The sequence below is a fragment of the Prosopis cineraria genome, unplaced genomic scaffold (genome assembly GCF_029017545.1).
Source record: "Prosopis cineraria cultivar Desert tree isolate PC_DT_omini unplaced genomic scaffold, ASM2901754v1 PC5, whole genome shotgun sequence".
In the NCBI taxonomy this organism is placed as follows: Eukaryota; Viridiplantae; Streptophyta; class Magnoliopsida; order Fabales; family Fabaceae; genus Prosopis; species Prosopis cineraria.
The window spans coordinates 35908537-35930040 of record NW_026555336.1 but is presented as its reverse complement, the minus strand read 5'-3'; the positions used below and the strand labels follow the sequence as shown (position 1 = coordinate 35930040).

The window sequence follows — 21504 nt, the reverse complement described above, 5'->3', positions numbered from 1 at the left end:
AATCATCTTAGTGATTTGAGGGGTCAAACGAAAGTGAAGTTTATTTTACAATACTGCACCTCATTAAAAAATGTATCTTAATTATCTTCCTGAACATTTGAAGTGCAAGTCTTCAATCTTCAAAGCCCAATTACTTGGTAATACTAATTAACCAAAAAAAATTAATTAACACTAATTTTTGTGTTGCTGAGATATGCATGGTATAGTGGCGAAAAGGTTAGGCAATTAGCAAGAGTCTCACTCTGCCATGAAACACAAAGAGGGGAAAAAATGAAAAAAAAAAGATTGAATTATTGCTGTGGCTGTTGGATTTAGCAGTAATGTAGTATTAGCATGGTAGAAATCGAAAAAGTGTAGAGACTCAGCGATGAAAAAAGGCATATAACTAGGCAAGAAAGAATAAATAGGCATGTAATTTAGTGTATAATGACTAAATCCATAGATCCAAACTGAAGGAAGGCCTTCACTTTCTGGGTCTCGTGACGAGGCCTTTGAATTGTGTGTATACAATGGGCCTGATATTGGGGCACGTTGCGCCTACAAGGGGATATGGAATAAAACAAAAGTGGAAAAAATTTGATGCACTCTAATAAGCAATAAATGATGGATTAAAGGGCAAATTTGTCACAAAAGTTTTTTGTCAGGTGCAATTGATATTCTTAACATTTTGATTAGCGCAATTCATCCCAAAATTTTAAAATGTAACACAATATTACCTTTATTTTAACAGATAATGAAATTTTTAATTTTTTAAATTTATTTCAATTGATCTCTTGAATTTAATTTTTATGCATCTAGTGTTTTATTTGTTTAATTTATCATTTTATTATTTTAACACAATTTAACTCTAAAATTAATGTAAAGTGTAAAGTAAGTGTATTACTTCATTTACTTGATATGTACATGTTACATGGCTATTTTACCTTAAAGGTTTGTATGAAAAAAAACAATGGTATCCTCAACTTTTATGGTAGAATGTTTTTGGGTTGGTCGTTATATTAAAGATACTTATGTTAAAGTAAATGATGAAACAAAAAAAAAACGCTCATCAATAAAATGAAGTGGAGTGGGATGCATGGAATCAGATAAATGAACGAATTTATTTAATCATTATTTCAAAATTATTATAGAATTAATAAATTTAAATTAGATATAATTATAATTTTCAGTTTAAAGATGGGAGGAAGTGAAGAGTGAGAGAGGGCAAGAAGTGTGATGATAATTTTATAATAATATTATTTATATTAAGTTATTCCATCCCCAACCCCTTAAATTGAGGTGTCAAAAAACATTTTAAGATGGTCAAAGGTAGCTTAAAAGGCTATTCCACTCCGTTTTTAAAAAAATTTACATGGTGGTTTAAAACTTTTTGTCATCTTATTCCATTTTATTCTATCTCAAAAAAACTCTCAAACATTATCTAAATACTATTTTTTAGTTTTATAGCATATCAAGTTTTGAATCTATTTTTATTTTCTAATGAGACCTCTGGTATTTTAGAGTTTTTATGACGACGGTAGAATTTCTTGCTTTTTAATTCTGTTTTAATTAGTTTTGGGATGATTTTGGTGATATTGTTTCTTTTCTTTCTTCGTGATGTTTTATATTAGGTTCATGGTTTTTTTTTTCCCTTCTGTTATTTCTCTTATTTGTATTTTGTTCATTGTATCTTATTTGTCTTTGTAAACCCTAAAAAAAAATTAAACCCTATGATTTTTAATTTCATGTTTGTGGCGGGAAAAAAAAATCTGTTTTAATGTTTCAATTCATATTTTTAATTATATTTTGTTTTTCAACCACTCATTTGTTTTCTTTCATTCATGTTGGCCAAAGAAAAACAAAGCGCCCACACATGCTTGAATCTCGGCTAGCTCATAATATTCTCCATTTTCAATGGAGCCAAACAACCCACCATTGCCGTTTCATTCAATTCAAATCTTTTAGATCACAAAAATATCATCATATATAATACTTTTTTGTTAAAAAAAAGTTACATAAATAAGAGGAGTGAATTTTGCGTATGATCATTTTTAACTTTTTATTATTATATTTTTAAACTAAAAATTAAATATTATAATCACCTTGTACATGTATAATCAAGCAGTTCAAATATGTATTTGCATATAAATGCCATTTTTTTCCACATGGGGAAGAGACTCGCGAATTGCACGATTAGTTTAATTCAAAAGAACTCATCATTACATGATAAAAAATTAATATGTAAAGTTTAACTTCACATTAATTTGGATCGTGGAACGTGAAACATTTGACTAATACAGTTTGACATTCTTTATTATATGAAATACTCATTCCGTTCCAATTTTTTTTTTCGGGGGGCCTGAATATTCTGTTCTCACTCTCGAGATTCCATAGATCGATAGAGGTTCCATAGGAACCTTTAATTATATTAAAAAAATATTATAAAAGCACATAGCATCTTTTCCCTCCCATAAAAAAGGGACTCATGGCAAGCAATAATTGGCACATCATTCAGAGACATAATTTAATATTAATTAGAAATTAGAAATGAATACAATGTACGCATGGAATATAGGGGTGGAAATCAAGGCGGGTTAAATTTTATGGACTGAGAGTTCAAGTCTTAAAGCTTAATTATTCATAATTTAACTTAATTTTAAAGCTTGATCTTTATTTTGTAAGGTTTAGAGCCAGATCTTTAAGCCCTCTTTTTTTTTTAAAAATAATAGTTTAATTTAAATAAAATATTCTAAAATTTAACATAAAATAAATTAAAGTCTAGTATAAAATTTGACAAAGATTTAAATTTTTAAATTTGAGATGAAGATTAAAATTTTTATCAATATAAATCTAAATCTTTCTCATCATCATCTAAAAATAAAATATTGAATCCGTCAAATATAGGTTCACTTGTTGAAAATTGAGGTGGAGATTTAATGTCAATTATCTATGTAATTTCTTTTTCATTACCTATAATATATATTAATCAAATTATGTCATTATTACTTAAATATATGTATGTATGTATGTATATATATATATATATATATATGATAACCTAATTTATCAGTGTTTGAAGGGCCACTTGAGCTTGAGCCTTATTAGGATTAAGTCCTCAAGTCTAACTACTTTTTTTTAAAAAAATTAATTTTTAAAATTTAAATTTTTATTTAAATATGACCTTCAGGTTCAGTCCTTTTATCTACTGTTTTATTTTCAGCTCTAGAATATTCGCTGGATTCCTTTGAATATTGCGAGTCGCTCCCATTCATGGTATCAGGCCAATAAGAATCCCATTCAGTATAAGAATATTATTTCATTATTGATTAAAAAATTGTGCGTTAGTTTTCTTAATATACATCTTTTTCTTGTTGTATAAACAAGAGAGCATATATATAATCCATCTCCAAAAGTCAATGGATGGGCCAAGTTGTGTAGAATAATGCACCACGGGACACTGAGACGAAGCAACCTCATAACTTTCTCTTTCGCCTTAAATTTTCCGAATCTGAAACTATGAGCTTCAGGAGGCGCGGCGTCCGGAAATTATGACTTGCAAGCATCTCATGAATTACAGAATTTGAATTTAATTATTGACCTAAATCTATTTATTCAATAAGTACCTTAATTATAAATAGCAAATTTTACTAACACTTGAAAAATTTAAAACAATGCTCATAATTAAAATTCTCTTCACATATGTTGTTTGAAAAATTTAAAACAATTCTCATAATTAAAACTCTCTTCACATATGTTTTTTTTTTTTAAAATATGAGATTTATTCCTTCTAGACTAAAATATAAGGCATTGGTTACTGACTCATGGTTATAAAAAAATGTTAGTTAAAATTTTAATTTTTTTAAAAAATTACATCTTTTTAATTTTATGCCCTCTCATTAAATATCATATATAAATATTTTGATAATGATAATGTAAATTTTAATGCATCATTTTTTAAAAAATAATAAATAAAGTAGGGTATAGTTAAAAAAATAATTATAAAAATTAATCAATATTTTATATTTTAGATCAAAAAAAACATCTAAAAAATATTTTATATTGTAGTTTAGAGAAAGTAATACTTTTTAAATACTATACGGTTAAAATTTTGACAACTGCTCGATTAAACCAAATAGTTGTTAATGTGTCATTTGAGACACTTATGTTGCTAAGTTCAACTCCTTCGTCCCACCCTTGTTAATCTTTCCCTGAGTTTTCTCAGTTTAATCAATAATAAGTTCTTTTATTACCGCTTCTCCTACACTATTATTAGTACTATAAGGATGTCACAATATATATAAGTGTGTGTGTGTGAACAGACTAAACTTGTCTTTTTGTTTTTGTTTTTTTTTTTTCCGGTGTGGCTTTTGATGAGATAAAGATAGGCTAAAAATAAGGAAGAAACTTTCGACGTTTAATTGATACTATCATGGCATATTGACATACGATACGACATAGAATTGCCAAAACACCAACACCATAGACTTTAATAATTCATCATTAATTTGTATTGGAAGAAAAAAATGCATTGTAATTGCCACTTGCAACAAAGCCTAATAACAAACCCCCAATGAATGCCACGAAACCAAGACACAAACAACTGGACTTCATATATTATTATTATTATTATCATTAATTCATTCCGTTCAAAGCTTTTATCAATTCAAAAATACCGCATATGTTTTTATTAAATGAATATAGTTAATCCTATATATACAGTATAGTTGTTCTTTTCTCTAAAAGCCCAAGATAATATTGCCTTCCCTACGTGGATGATAATCACATATTCTGATTAGTGTGTGTGTGTGTGTGTGTTTAAAATTTTAAGGTTTGTAAAACAAATTGTGCAAGATTTATTCTGTTATTAGGAGAGCAGCCGGTAGTAATTGACAGGTTCTTTGAAATAATTTAACGTCCGCTGAATTCCCCTTGCTACTCTTCTAGCTCCCCATTAATTCGTAGCTTGGAGATTTCTCACCAATAATATCTGTTAGCCTTTCTAAATTACCTATGTACCCTTCTCAACTCTCTATTTTCCCCCCCCCCCAATTCTTTTCCCACGCTATTAATTCTACCCGCCTAACCAATTTAATTACTTAATTAAGCATCGAACATCACAGACAACCAACATTTATTTTATTCACATGTCCTTGTCTCTACATTTCCTATTTTACGAGAGCTAACAGAACAGAAGTAAAAGGGTAAATTCGCTATTTTATGAGGCTCCATCAGAGACACAATAGCTATTGTATCGACAGATAAATATCCGAATCAATGAATGAATATGTTACTTTTCTTTGATTCTCATGTAAACATCTCCAAAGTCAATGCACGCCTCAAACTTGCCTCCTAATGATTCTATCTTTTAACAGTGTGAGCCCAACGCTTGACGCTGCTGCATGGTTCAACGCTCCTCATAAGCTTTCTCTTTCGCCTTAATTAATTTTCAAATCTCGTCTCTTCCAATTCTGAAACTACTTCACGCACAATCAGCCGTGTCGCCATGAAGCCTCCTTCCTCGTGAAAAGCCATCTTCGCGTCACTTTTCCAATTTACTTAATGTGTTTTCGACCTTTCAACGCTCACAGTCTGACATCCAGAAAAAAGACACACACTATCTGACTTTATATATATATTCCTGTACCCGCGACTAACGAGTGTCACGTTCTCCTTGCAGTAATCCAAGGGATATCGTTCAATCCTCCAGTCGAAAGAGCGAAGTATGGAGATTCCAGATTCTGCAATTGAATCTCAGGAGCGAAAATTCGCTCTTCCTGTGGATTCTGAACACAAGGCCACTGAGTTCAAATTATTCTCAGCGGCTAAACCCCACATGCGAACATTCCATCTTTCTTGGATCTCCTTCTTCGCATGCTTCGTCTCTAGCTTCGCTGCTCCTCCTCTCCTTCCTCTCATTCGCGATAATCTCAATCTCACAGCCACAGACATTGGAAATGCTGGGATTGCTTCTGTTTCTGGTGCAGTTTTCGCTCGAATCGCAATGGGCACCGTGTGTGACTTGTTTGGCCCTCGTCTTGCTTCCGCCTCTCTCATTCTCCTCACAGTGCCGGCAGTCTATTGTTCTTCCATCATCTCATCTTCTACCTCCTTCCTTCTCGTTCGCTTCTTCACAGGCTTCTCTCTATCCACCTTCGTCTCAACCCAGTTCTGGATGAGCTCTATGTTCTCTACTCGGGTCGTTGCTTCGGCCAATGGACTCGCAGCTGGATGGGGCAACCTAGGAGGAGGAGCCACACAGCTTGTTATGCCTATTGTATTTGGAATCGTACGTGATATTGGTGCTGAGAAATTCACAGCATGGCGAATAGCGTTTTTCATTCCTGCAATATTTCAGATGTTAACAGCATTTGCAGTGTTCATATTTGGCCAGGATTTGCCAGATGGGAATTTCCACACCTTGAAGAAATCTGGAGAGAAGGTAAAGGATGACTTCAACAGAGTTCTTTTCTTTGGGATTTCAAATTACAGAGGGTGGATTCTGGCATTGACATATGGATATTGCTTTGGGGTAGAGCTAACAATAGATAACATCATAGCAGAGTATTTCTATGACAGATTTAACCTGAAACTCCACACGGCAGGAATAATTGCTGCAAGTTTTGGATTAGCTAATATATTTTCTCGACCTGGCGGAGGGTATATGTCAGATTTAGTGGGGAAGCGGTTTGGAATGAGAGGAAGGCTTTGGGCCTTGTGGCTGTGTCAAACCATAGGAGGCTTGTTCTGTGTAATCCTCGGAAAGGTGGCATCTTTAACAGTGTCCATAATTGTCATGATCATATTCTCTATATTTATTCAAGCTGCCTGTGGGATGACCTTTGGGGTGGTTCCTTTTGTATCGAGAAGGTACGTTTTCTCTGTCCCTTTACTGTTTCTTCTCAATTCAAGGATTTATTTATTCCTATGCTCAAACCACTTCCCTTTTCTGCAATTTTATCTAGTATGCCATGATGAGTTTTTCCAGTAACGTAAAACTTTTTATTCAAAGCATTTTGCTGAAGATTTTGCCTTCGAACTTTCAAGGGTCGACTAAGTTTGTCCGGTTCACCTAAAAGAAAAGAAATTAATATAAGAAACTTCTGATTTAGCAAGTTTAACTTGTTAGGAAGAGGGGGCCGCTATATTAGAGGTATTAACTAAACCAAATCGGAAGATATATAATATATTAGGAAAAGTCATCCTACCTTTGTTGAAATGTTTGAATAAATAAATCTGTTTTGCTGACATGTATATATTTCATGCTTGCTTTCTCTGCACCTTATTTTTGACCATATATAGAGAAGATAATTGATTTATGGAATCAATTGGCAAGATATTTCAATACATCAAAATTCTTTGACGTCATTTCAACTGAAGTGAAAAGAGAAAGTATAAATAAAATCTCTCAAAGTGACTTCAGAGAGAGGAATAAAGAGAAGTGAGGCTGGTCTCTATAGAATTTAATGAGATAAAGGTAGATCTAGCTAACCTCTCTCTTTTAATTTCTCTCTATTCACTTCAACTAAATTGCACTTCTGAGAATCTAGATTCCTTAACTTGTAGGTCCCTCACATCTCTTCACTTCACTTGCAATGCACTTAATACAGACCAAAACACACACACACACACACACAAAACAAAGTCTCGACTAGTCTCATCATATGTATAAAACAGAGCTATATGTTACAAAGTGCTCAAGAGTTTATACTAATAATTTGCTTTCACACACATGCATATATATTTCAGATCATTGGGGGTCATCTCTGGAATGACAGGAGGTGGAGGAAACGTGGGTGCAGTTTTGACGCAGTTAATATTCTTCACAGGATCAAGATATTCAAAAGAAACAGGCATTACCTTAATGGGTGTGATGATCATATGTTGCACACTTCCATTATGTTTGATATACTTCCCCCAATGGGGTGGCATGCTTTGTGGTCCATCGTCGAAGCAATTTTCTGAAGAAGATTACTACTTGTCTGAGTGGAGTTCCAAGGAACAAGAGAAAGGGTCCCACCATGGAAGCTTGAAGTTTGCAGATAACAGCAGAAGTGAAAGAGGCAGAAGCAGTGCTCGCTCTGCTGCAACCAGGCCTTCTGATGATGTCACGCCACCACGTGTCTGAAGATTTGCAATGTGCTCTCAAGAATCAACTTATTGTGTCAATAATAATATTCTGGCTTGCTTATAGATATAGGGTTGGCTATGGTATTTTGAAGATTATGTACACTGCGTCTGTGAAATCTACTTTCTTCTGCTAGTTATGTCTACTAGTCTACCAGTATGTAAATTCCGTAGAAAATAAATTGATGTGGCTCGCTTGCAAATATTACTTTTTGGGTTGTGAGAACATCTAAGTATTAGAATGGTTATGTGATTTGACCTTGGTTTGAATCTAAATAATTTTACATGATAAATTATTGCAACAAAGCTAATCATTTGGGATGAAGCTCCCATGATCAAAAGGCATTGTATTGAAAATCTTGATCGGTCCCTTAAAGATATAATGCATAATGAAATGCCATTTGGATGTAAGTGCATTGTCATGGGTGATGACTTCCGTCAAATATTGCCTATCATTTCAAAGGGCATTAAAGCCGATATTATCAACGCATCCGTCAATGCATCACGTCTGTAACAGCATTGCAAATTGTTTAAACTCACCAAAAACATGTGTCTTTCTTTTGGAGCTAACTGTGGTGATGGCAGTGAAATCACAGAATTTTCTAATTGGTTGCTTAAGCTTGGAGATGGTATTTGGGGATGCCTCATGATGACTCTGTTGAGATTGATATTCTCCCCAGACTTAACATTACAAATTATATTGATCCCATGATGCTATTGTTTCTGCGACGTACCCAGATTTAATCTATAAATACACCAATTCGAGCTACATCACAGATAGAGCTATTTTTGCTCTAACAATTCACATTGTTGACCTTATCAATAACTACATATGTTCATTGCTGCCAGGCGATTCGATGGATTACTATACTTCAGATGCAATACCAAAGTCCCAACAAGACAGTGACTCTTTTGCAAACCTCTACGCAACATAAGTCATCAATACCATCAATAGTTCTGCTTTACCTCTTCACAAGCTCACACTTAACATAGGACTACTAGTCGTGCACTCGTGCTTATTTCGAAACATAGATCAAGTTGCCGGTTTTTACCATGGAACCTGCCTTGCGTTTACTTTCCTAGGCAAACATGTTCTCAAGACAATTACCTTAAATGGATCAAATCTAAACTAAGAGGTTCTATTGCATTCGATGGACATGAAACGAAGGCAATTCTCAATTATACTGTCTTGTATAATGATATTAATAAAAGTCAAGATCAATCACTATACAATGTTAATTACGCCAACCTGTGTTTACTCATAGATAGCTACATTTTGCAATATCTAAAGTTAAAAGTATAAATGAATTAAAAGTAATAAATCATTATTCAAGTCTTCAACCAAAGACCAGCATCACTAATATTGTCTATAGAAAAATATTTTAAAATATAGTTCCAAATATTTCTTAAGCACATTAATCTAACAATTCTTAAAAGTTCAATTTTTGCCAAGTATTAAATTCTTTATTTCTATTTTAGAAATTAAAAGCTATCCTGTGCAATGCATGGGACTTCAAATTTAGTTTTACATTATAATTCATTAGGTAACTAGCGTTAGCCTCAGTTACTTTACGGATCTAAAAGAATAATTATATCACTCATAATTCATATAGTTTTTATAAATTTTATAATGTATATACGATTAAATATTATCCAGATTAATAGAAAATATTCTATTAAAATTAAAAAAAATAAAACAATCACTCTTTGAAAGATTCAATTTATTCAATGATACTACAAACCCGTTTAAATTTTAGTTGAAAATAATTAATTATAAAAATAATTAATTAATATAATTAATTTTAATTATAATTGATTATATTATAATGCAATTTGTTTAGATAATATTTTTTTAAAATTTATTTTAATAGAATTGAAGATGTTCAAACAATTCAGTCAGAATCAATTTTAATGGTGCAAATTATCATAAAGGACATTATTTTTTAAAATTAAATTATTAATAAATTTTTATCTATTATTAAATTTATTAAATTTTATTTAAGAAGTAAAATATATTATTTAAATTATATATTTAATTAATTATAAAAATTTAAATTAAACGTGTAATAACACAAGGGTAAATACTTGCGACTTAGAGATGTTGACAAATAATTAATGCTTCAACAGTAAAATTGAATTGATAAGCAACCTCTCTCCAGCTTATTTCAAAACGTCATTTTACCTCAATAATTAATTATTTCAATTTTTGGCTGTTTGAAAATTTTTTATTGAAACCAATTATTTAGCCCAAATAATTAATTAATTATTCAATCCAAATAGGTACTCCTTCCATTTTAAATTATAAGATATTTTTAGATAAAATTTTATATACCAATAAACCTCATTAAATACACCTAACAACTTTATCTTTTCAAAATAAAAATATAAACTTTTCAAAATACCTATCATTTAATATAATGAAAAGAGAAGTGATGAAAATTATTATAAAAAGAGAAAGGATAATATTAGAATTGAAACATTTAATAAAATCTTAATCTATTTAAAATATTTTATATTTTGAGACGAAAAAACTCTTTTAAAAGGATTTTATAATTTAAAACGGAGGGAGTACTTCATTTTCAACTATTTCCAAGCAGCCACTCCCATTAAAAAAACGCCAATCACTTCTCATCTTACACCTCCATTAACTATGTGCACGTTAATCTCGTTCTTCAATTGCTTCAATATTGCGATTTCTTTTCATTTTTTAATTTCATATCACAAATGTAGCAGTTCAACCGAAGCCACAAATGTGAAAAAAAAAATGAAGTTTAGTATTTATTAAAAGATGACAAATATTTTGACCACGTGTTAAAGAAAAACAAATAATTACATTGATTGGCTAACTCGCAAATCACAATGTAATCCATGAAAATCTTGAAACCATAATGTTTAAAGTTTCACCATCAGAGTGCATAATCCTTTTGAATTCTGATGTGAGCGGATTTATTTTTTTTCACGATTTTCCGTGGCTGTGTATTTTTATATATATATATATATATGTATATATATAAAATTAAATGTAAAATATATACTGGCAAAAAATATACTCTCCCAATTTAAAAATATGAGACATTTTTTGAGGAATTGAATATTATAAAATATAACATATTTTTAGTGTTTTAAGATATAATTAACATGTTTTTTTCAAAAAATACCTTTAATAAATAAATTATTTTATATTTACTTTAAAGTGAAACACTCTATTAAATAAGAATAAAAATGAAAAAATAATGTTAGTTAAAAGGCATTTAACTACTTTATTAGAAGCAAGATTTGATTAAAAATATCTTATATTTTTAATGAAAAATTATACAAGTTTAATTTAACTAATTTATATTAACTTTTTCTACTCTAAATTCACACATGCGGTTGTTGACCAAGAAAATTATCTGTAATTTTTTAATGTGGCAAGTGGAAGTTTTCCATCTCCAATAATGCAAAAGCAATCTTCAATTCAAATATAGCAAGGCATATAAAAAAAATTACAATAAAAAACCCCAAAATTATAGTAAGGATCCAAAAAATTATAGAAATGACAAAAACTTTTGGGATCCTTTTCTATAATTTTTGAGATCATTTCTGTCATTTTTTATTAACTAACTGTTAAAATTAACTTTTGCTAACAATAGCTGTTAGGGATCAGATTATACTATTTTTAAAAGTTAAAAAAATAATTTACACAATAAATAAGTTTAGGATCGATGGTACTATTAGATCTAAAATTTAAAAATTTTTTTTGCTTATTTACCCATGGAAATATAAGAGCAATTTGTAACTTGTTACCTAAAACATATACCTAACTCCCACGTAATTAAATATTAATAATTGATACTCCCTCAGTTCTAATTACAGGTAAAGTTAAGTGAGTAATATCATGATTCTTAAAGAGTTATGGTATAGTTGATGCTTTAAACTTATAGAAAAATGTGTGACTTTCCAATTTTATTTTTGACTGAGATTAATGACAATAAATTTAGAATAAAATGTTGCATAGCAATTAAAAGTATGCCAATAGTTTATTGCAATTTTGAAAGGGTATGGTTGAAAAAACAAAGAATTATTACGACATCTTTGTCTTATATTTAGGATTAAGTAAGACTTTGAAAATTTGCTCTATACATACAACCGAAGAAGTAGTATTAAAGAAGGGTAAAGTTTAATTTAAAAAAAAATTGAAGTATCAATTACCAAACTATTTTTCTTGATTTCTATGTTTTAATTAAAATACCCTATATTTGAGACAAATGGAGTATATGAAATTGCAACTCTTTTATAACACTACATCCTGTATTTATAAATAAAAATAAGTTTAAAGAGTAAAAATATGAAACAAAATTGTCATCTATATCTTTATTCAAGATCTCTTATAATAATAAAAATGAATAAATATATATAGTAGATTTAGGAGGAGAAAGAAAAAAATAATAAAAAAATAAAAATAATATATGAATTTCACACACATACAGCTCTCTTTTTACCCAACACACACATACAGTTTTGTATCACTGTATTTGGAATACAGAGGCATATAAATATAAGAAATTTGATTTTCCATTTTTTGCATACTTTTTGTTGTTCTTCTGTTCTTATTAAATGTATACAATATATTTAGTTGAATTTAATTTTGATAGCAGAACATAACTATCCCGCTTTTATAGCATAATATATACAATCAATTTGTCATTGTAAAAAAAAAAAATTTGAACTCTTCGTATTCATGCTAGATTTTTTTTTTTTAAAAAAAGGTCAATGACAACCAATAATTCTCTTATTCCTCAAATTAATTTATACTCCCCTCTTTCAGTTTATAAAATACTCTTTTGAATGTGATTCAATATGTTAAAAGATAAAACGCATTGATAAAAATAATATTTTATTAATTATTTTTGTTTTAATATTATGCTTTTACTCTCATTATATTTTCTCTTTCCATCTAATATTTTACAAATAAAATTATATTAAATAAAAAGTATCTTTAAAAAATTTATATTTGTGTTTTTAAAAAATATTATAATATATATTTAATAAATTTTATTGATATATCCAACCTTATTAAAAAAATTATTTTATGCACTGGGCCAAGTGAGCATCGCAAATGGTTGCTACTGTATTATTCTCATCTACTCAAGAATCAGTCAACATTTTGCCAATTACATACGCATCCTTCTGATGTCTCCCGTCTTAATTTTTCTCCAGTCCAGTGCAATGCCCTTCTTCCCAGCCTGACGAACTAAGCATATCCAAAACCAACATTTATTTACTCACATTTCTATGTCCAAACATATCCTACTTTGTGTATCCCAATGTTTTTCTCATAACAACCCGCATTCATCATCTAATAAAACTTAATTCTAACCTTTCTCAGCATGCAAGCATTCCTCAAACCCTTTTATTTCTCTAATCCTATTTATAAATCACTTCCAACATGTTTCACCAATATTAAGAAAAACCTTAAAACTCATTAAATCTATTTTAAAATTTAATAAGTTATCAACTTTAATCCCTATTGTTATATAGTAGTGAATGCTGGGCTCTAACGGGACAGCAAGAGCATAAAGTTGGAGTAGCAGAGATGAGAATGTTACGATGGATGTGCGGACATACACGTAAAGATAAAATTCGAAACGAGCACATACGTGAAAAAGTGAGGGTGGCACCTATTGAGGAAAAAATGGTAGAAAATCGGTTGAGATTGTTTGGGCATGTACAAAGAAGACCAAGGGAGGCACCGGTGAGAAGAGTGGAACATATAACTTTGAGTCCGATTAAGAGAGGTAGAGGAAGGCCTAAGAGAACACTCTTGGAAGTTGTTGAACGTGATCTCTTAATTAATAATATTTCTAAAAGCTTAATAAATGATAGAACACAATGGCGTCTTGCAATCCATGTAGCCGACCCCACCTAGTGGGATAAAGGCTTGTTGTTGTTGTTGTTGTATCAACTTTAATCCCTATTAAATATACATATTTCAATAATATATATTTTTTTCCAACATTTAATGGAGGTTAAAAGAGAAATTTTGTTATAAAAATTTAATAATGTGGCTCATAAATAGGATCAAAAATTTTTTTTTTCTCTCTGCCCTATAAAAAGGACCAGAGGGAGTACAATATTTCTGAATTTCGCAGCAAAGCCTAGCAAGTCCACAGCAAGCACGTAGGACAATATGCTACTAGATATAACAAAAATACTCTTCAAATATTTGATTTTTTTTTTTTTAAATAGGAAAACATCTAGTCAGGTAATATGTACTTCTGTGAATCCTCAGTTTAAACAGACACCCACACACAAAAAACATAAGATATGACCAGACCAGGGTTCCAGAGAGAGAGACATTTGTAACTCACAAACTTGGCCAAGTGACGAATAAGGAAGGAGGGAAGGTTAGGTGCTTGTCTTGTCCCCCACCATTCAATCATCGAATTGGACTGCAAAAACTTGTATTATTGCCTCTGATATAATTTGGCCTCGTGACTTTGATCAATACCTGATAACACTTTCCAAATGGTCTAATGACTTAACTAGCCATGTTCCTATTAAAATATTGACATGATACAATTGCTCCAAGTGGAGTTGGTTGAAGCATTCTTGTTACTCCCTCTGTTCTCATATACAAGGCACTCTTTTGAAGGTTTAGGCAGCATTAAATAGTTTTTCCCCCGAAATTAAGATAGTAGAAAAAGAGATGCTCCTTTTGTTAAAAAATACTATAGGATATCTTTAGTTTTTAATGTGTAACTAATGAATTTCTTTTTTAAAAAATACTCTTAATAAATAAATCACTTAATTTTTTACCTTTAAGTAATACACCTTATTGAATAAAGATAAACTTAAAAAGATAGTATCAATTTAAAGTCAATTAACTAAATTATTAGGGGATGTAATTTAATTAAAAATGTTTTATATTTTTAAAAGGCAAGAGTATAATTAAGATGAGGTTACAATTCAATGAGGATGGTTTTGGGAAGTACTGATAATTTTTGGACAGTTCATAAATTTCAACTAATTTTAAGTATGCATAAAGCGATTAAAATTGACTTACATATAGAGATGGAGGAAGTAAATGAAAAATCATTTCCAAGAAAGAAGCAGATTCCGTCGACTTGACAAGCAATTCCCATTCATGAGTGATGAGCTTAAATTCTTCCAGCCAAATATTGGAGTAAGGGAATCTCATTCTCATTCCTATCTCTACGTTGCAGGATGCTGCAAACCAAATTTTTTAGTGCACAGGTTCCCACAATAGTTAGCGCAAGATGATGCAAACAGGGGCATGAGGTCTTTGAAAACAGCTCGGACGAGTTCCTATAACAATTTTTAGAACTCCTCTGCCTCAATGTATCAAACGTTTTTTCATAAAATTACGAATACTTATGACGTCAATTAAATGCAATTTAAAATATTAAATTCATTAAAATGAGGAAGAGAAAATGAAAGATATTTAATGAGAGAAATAATGAGAAATAATTTTAGAATAAATCACCGAATTCCTCAAAAGTTTTTTTTCCGGGTTTGACTAATTTTAGAATAAATCACCGAATTCCTCAAAAGTTTTTTTTTTTCCGGGGGGGGGGGGGGGTTGACTATGTTACATAGAGTAGTGTTGCTTTGCCTACCATAGATATTGAGAGCTTCCATGAATGCTAGTGCTCCACTGACCACCATATCAGGAAGTGCAAGGGTAAGTTGGTCGTTCCGAGAGTTGAGAAAAGCTACACAGACAGAAATCCCCAACAAAGTCAACAAACGCGAGTGCTTTCTGTTTTTTTCCTCTCAGTTTCATTATCTCGCTCAGTTCTCCATATTCAAAACTACTTGTCTCTAACAGTCTCTTCCAGCAGCAAGAAACGCATGACGCTGGATACTTCAAGCAAAGCTATAGGCAAGCCAAGGACTGTTCTGTTGCCTATAAGTTTCAAGCTGGTTCACTCTTCCGAATCTTAAACTAAGAGAAGACAATGAGACTCGGAATCACGAAGGAAGTTATGAGCACCAAACCACGCCTTTCTTACCCATGAAAGTCATCTTTCCTGGTTACAACTCTCGAAGTCTCAGTTTTTAACCATAATTTGTTTACCTGTTCATAGACTAACAACCAGAAAAGGGAAGCACTACTGTCTTCGTATCTGCAGGAAATTATTAAATATCACATGTTCATCATACTTCCAATAGATATCTTTCTTCTTTAGTTCAATCCTCCACTTGCAGGGCCAAGTATGGATGTCTCAGGTTCTACAATCGAATCTCTGCAATCAGAGTTTGCCCTTCCTGTGGATTCTGATCACAAGGCCACAGAATTCAGATTATTCACAGTGGCTAAGCCCCACATGCGTGCATTCCATCTATCTTGGATTTCCTTCTTCTCATGCTTTCTCTCCAGTTTTGCTGCGCCTCCTCTCCTTCCAATCATCCGTGATAACCTCAACCTTACAGCCACAGACATTGGAAATGCTGGGATTGCGTCTGTTTCAGGAGCTGTTTTGCTCGAATTGCAATGGGGACTGCCTGTGACTTAGTTGGCCCCGTCTTGCCTCTGCTTCTATCATTCTCCTCACAGTACCAGCTGTCTTCTTCACTTCCACAATCTCATCAGCTACCTCCTTCCTTCTTGTGCGATTCTTGACAGGTTTCTCCTTAGCCACCTTTGTCTCAGCCCAGTTCTGGATGAGCTCCATGTTTTCTTCTCCCGTAGTTGGTTTTGCAAATGGAGTAGCAGCTGGATGGGGAAACCTTGGAGGAGGAGCCACACAACTCCTTATGCCCCTTGTCTTTGCACTAATCCATAGTATAGGTGCTGTCAACTTCACAGCCTGGCGAATTTCATTCTTCATTCCTGCAATGTTTCAAATGTTGACAGCATTTGCCATATTAATATTTGGCCAGGATTTGCCAGATGGGAACTTCCATGGCCTGAAGAAATCAGGGGAAAGGCCAAAAGATGACTTCCCACAGGTGCTGTTTTATGGGATTACAAACTACAGAGGGTGGATTCTAGCATTTACTTATGGATATTGCTTTGGAGTAGAGCTAACAATGGATAATATCATAGCTGAATACTTCTATGACAGATTTGATCTGAAACTCCATACAGCAGGAATAATCGCTGCAAGCTTCGGATTAGCCAATGTGGTTTCACGACCAACAGGGGGCTATATATCAGATGCAATGGCAAAGAGGTTTGGAATGAGAGGTAGGTTATGGGCCTTATGGCTGTGTCAAACCTTAGGAGGTGTATTCTGTATAATCCTTGGCAAAGTCGGATCTCTTAGTCTATCCATCATTATCATGATCATATTCTCTATCTTTGTTCAAGCTGCTTGTGGGCTGACATTTGGGGTGGTTCCGTTTGTCTCAAGAAGGTATGTTTTCATTCCCTCCCCCCCCCCCAACTTCTTATCAGTTTAAACATTTAGTCCCAAATATTTTTTTTTAAAAAAAATTCCCTCTTCAATATTACCAGGTGTGGCATTAGTGTTTTTTTTCCCCCAGTAAAGTCCAATTTCCAGCTATTTATTGAAAGCATTCTGCAGAGCATTCCACATTTCCAAGACCTAAAGAAAGATGCCATGAAATTCACTAAAATTTAATTTTGTAGGAAATAGGAACCATCAGATCAGACACAATAGTCAACAACAATGGAATATATATATATATATATATGTAATACACTAGGCAAAGTCATCCTACCTTCGTTGAAAGGTTAACAGTTTGAAGTAAAAAAAAAAAAAAAAGGTTTTCTGACCTCATGCTTTATGCATTTTCTTTTTTTTTTTTTTAACAACGATAAAGGTAATCAATTAATGGCTTTAAAACTGGTGGTGACTGATTTCCAGAGTGGAGAAAAATAATAATCCCTAAGCCTGAAAAGATATCCTACAGCCTTTCTCAGCCAACAAGAATGAAAAATTACATACACATGCACCAGTCAAAAGATGCACACACAAATACAGAGGCCGATCAACTTTCTTCATATGAACGGAGTTATATTAACAAAGTGTATAGGCCTTTTTATGGTTGTTTCTAATAACTTGGATCTATATTTCAGATCACTGGGGGTAATATCTGGAATGACGGGAGGTGGAGGAAATGTGGGTGCTGTTTTGACACAGCTAATTTTCTTCAAAGGATCCAAATATTCAAAAGAAAGAGGTATAACCCTAATGGGTGTGATGATGATAATTTGCACCCTCCCACTATGTTTGATCTACTTCCCACAATGGGGTGGCATGTTTTGCGTTCCATCATCTAAAAAGGTTGCAGAAGAAGATTACTACTTGTCTGAGTGGAACTCAACGGAGCAGCAGAAAGGCTCTCATCTTGCAAGCATGAAATTTGCAAACATAAGCAGAAGTGAAAGAGGCAAAAGAGTTCATTCTTCAACCAGATCTTCCGTTGAAGCCACAACACATAATCCTTGATTGTTCCTCAGGGGCCACAAAACACACTAGCATGAAGAAAGCCTTCATTGAAGAATTAAGGTGTCTCAATATTCTAGTTTGCTTATTAATATAGGGATGACTGTAATATTTCAAAGATCATGTCAGTTCACAATCATTTATATCCTCTTAGCACATGAGAATTTTACTTTCCAAGCACTTGAAAACTTATTTATATAATATTTGAGCATAACATATATGGAAAAGTCAAGATTAATTTGATATGCATAACTGCATATTAATATTTTTCCACATATCAATATGGTCAAAAATCTTCATAAATAGTCTTCGACGTACTCAGGAAAAATTTCATGCCAAATCCCAGGGTTATTGAGATTAGGAAGAATACAGTTTTAACCAAAATGACTTGAAACAATACAATGTTAACCAAAATGCCTATTAGTGTGCTTATAGAATCTTCAAACTTCGTTCAACTTCAACAAAATAAGCAACACAACCTTGAAAGATAAAACCAGAGAAAGTACTCAGTCATAATAACCAGCAAAGAAGCCACGTGTGAAGGAGGAATCCCCTTAAATCGACAAAATAATTTGTGTCTACTAAATCCAAACAAATTAGCACAAGATATAAATAGAACCACATTGCTCGGTACGATTAAGTTAAAACAAGCGAAAATAGGCCGAGGAAAAATGAAAGGGAAAAAAAAATAGAAAACAACAAATTTTCAATATAAACAAAACCATGTTATTCTGAAATTACTTGCACCTAAAGCAGTATTACGTGAACACAAAGTCAGAGAAAGCACTTAACGTGCTTATAAGTAAGCGAAACAAGCAATGGCTTTGAACCGAGATGTAATTATTATAATCACCGACGTACCTCCTCGGCTCCTCCGCCCATTGGAGCCGAGCTTCATCAAGCGAGCCACAACCACAAGCATTAGAACCTTGGGAACGACGTCCGTTCTGTAACTGACGTCGTATACAGATCTTGTCGTATTGGGCCTGATGAGGATAATATTGAGAAACTCCATGGGCTTATTGGACCTTGCAATGTTCTAATAATGGGCTCAGTTACTCCCACAAAATTTCTCAATTACTCGTGAGATTAGCCTAAACGAGGTTTCAGTTTGTTTAAAAACTCAAATATTTATTAACAGTCATATGTTATGAACTTTCATTCTAGTAATAATAATTAGTTATTATTTCAAGTAACTAATGATTCAAAATGGACTATTTGATTGGGAAGAGTATTATTAAAGCCAAGTGAAAAAAAACTTCTTCAGACTAATTTGAAATCATACCATCCCTTCCTCGCAGTAATTAATTTACAACAATGTAAATTTGCTTACGCACGACCCAATACGCGTCTTATGTTAACAAAATATGTAAAAATAATTAATTTATAGAGCCTCATTTACATTAAGTGGTTGGAACGAGATTATATTCATTGATATTTAATACAAGACCCTTTATGAAATTTAATAAAACATTTGTACTCATTTTAAAAAATACTTTGGTCTCTCTGTTTTTCTTTTCCCCATTCCCTTCTATCTCACAATCACAATGGACTATACCAATTAGGGGGCAATATTGAAAAGTTATAACCAAAAAAACAAGTTGAGATTTAACCAATTCTAGCTAATTTCTCTAATCTCATGGAAGTATTTAATAGAGCTAGAGCCTTATAGAAGGAAGTATTTACTTTTTTTAGTTTTCAATAACAACATTACTTTTATTTTATTTATGTTTTTAATTGAAAATTTTAAATGCTTTTTTTTAATTAAAATGTTTGTTTACCGTCCTAAAAGCACTAGTTTGCGAGAATCTCACCGAAAAAAAAAAGAGGAGGAGGAGATTACAAGCAACAGACGCGTGTTTTGATTTGGTGGGGAATAATCCAAAGAGCATGACAATCAAAATAAAAGGAAAATCACATGTGAACGTGTTGTGTTGAAGAATGGTCAAGCGGTGATTCAGAAAGTGATATAAACATAGAAAATGCCATGCAAAATGCTCTCTTAAATCTCAATGATTTTTCTTTCTTCAACTTGAATAGCCTTATAAAATATAATGTGTGTTTGGGTTAAACAAATCTGTAACCGAGGTTGAGAATCAATTGAGGTTAAAAAAATATATATAACTATAATATAATTTATCTTTGAATATTTTTTTTAAATTTAGTTAAGCATACTAAAATTATTTAGATAATTTGATTCAAAAGTCTGTTAAGATGTATAATGACAAAAATAAATATAAATTTTTTTATATATTTTTGTTACTAATTTGATATTTAAAAAATATTAAACTTAAAATTACTACATTTAAAAAAATAGATTATAAATATAAAATACAATGATAAATCAAAAATCTTGATTTTTAAAAAATTAGAATTAAATGATAAAATTTAAAATATTCAATTAACAGAATCTATTATTATAATAAAAAGATGTGAATTTTTTGATAAATATTTTTGTGACTACTATTTGATATTTTTAAACAAAATATTAAATTAAAATTTTATTTTTAAATGGTAGAATTGAACAATTTAAAATAATTTGATAAATTAAAAAACTTAAATTTAAAAATGTGTTGCCCGGATTTTAATAAATAAATTAAATTGCTACTAACTTATAAAAATTATGATTTTTTTGATTATTTTTATTATGCATTATATAAATGTATTGATTTTACTGATATTAATGTATTAATTTATTAGTGTTTTTCTTTATGAATATTTTATGATGAGAGACGATGGATGAGAGACCAAGGAAGCTTCGCATCCGTCACGAGCCAAATTGGAGAGGGTGAGAATAAAGGGAGAGAAAAACCTCATACAATTTTAAAATATCAAATGCAAACTTCACTTCACTTTTTTCAATGACCGTTACTTTATAAGTTTCTTTTCCCAACTTCAGTTTTAACACAAGTTCTTCTTAAAAGCACTTTTCAAAAAATTTTATGTCCAAACAAAATTAGAAAGGCCTCAAATGAACTTTTTT

The 21504-nt window shown here is 31.6% G+C and overlaps 2 protein-coding genes and 1 pseudogene across 2 annotated transcripts; 2 read left to right on the top strand and 1 right to left on the bottom strand.

Annotated features, from left to right (window-relative positions):
* The first annotated feature begins 5620 nt into the window (after positions 1-5620).
* LOC129310927 (high affinity nitrate transporter 2.5-like) lies at positions 5621-8373 on the top strand. Its single transcript, XM_054952820.1, has 2 exons — positions 5621-6846; positions 7726-8373. The coding sequence occupies exons 1-2, from the start codon at positions 5702-5704 to the stop codon at positions 8102-8104; spliced, it is 1524 nt and encodes a 507-aa protein (XP_054808795.1). The 5' UTR covers positions 5621-5701; the 3' UTR covers positions 8105-8373.
* Positions 8374-14283: 5910 nt separating this feature from the next.
* LOC129310869 (uncharacterized) lies at positions 14284-19536 on the bottom strand. The gene is made up of 3 exons (XM_054952774.1): positions 19383-19536; positions 15149-15312; positions 14284-14593 (listed from the first exon to the last, which is right to left on the bottom strand). Exons 1-3 carry the CDS (start codon positions 19534-19536, stop codon positions 14522-14524), a joined length of 390 nt encoding a protein of 129 aa, XP_054808749.1. The 3' UTR covers positions 14284-14521.
* Positions 15715-18748, top strand: LOC129311342 (high affinity nitrate transporter 2.5-like; annotated as a pseudogene).
* Positions 19537-21504: the final 1968 nt, after the last annotated feature.

Coding starts and splice junctions, on each gene's coding strand:
- LOC129310927 (XM_054952820.1), top strand. CDS start 5,702: ATGGAGATTCCAGATTCTGCAATTGAATCTCAGGAGCGAAAATTCGCT. Junction 6,847..7,725: donor GTTCCTTTTGTATCGAGAAG/GTACGTTTTCTC, acceptor TATATATTTCAG/ATCATTGGGGGTCATCTCTG.
- LOC129310869 (XM_054952774.1), bottom strand. CDS start 19,536: ATGGAGTTTCTCAATATTATCCTCATCAGGCCCAATACGACAAGATCT. Junction 15,313..19,382: donor TGGGCGGAGGAGCCGAGGAG/GTACGTCGGTGA, acceptor TTTGGTTTGCAG/CATCCTGCAACGTAGAGATA. Junction 14,594..15,148: donor TACTTCCTCCATCTCTATAT/GTAAGTCAATTT, acceptor AAGTGTTATCAG/GTATTGATCAAAGTCACGAG.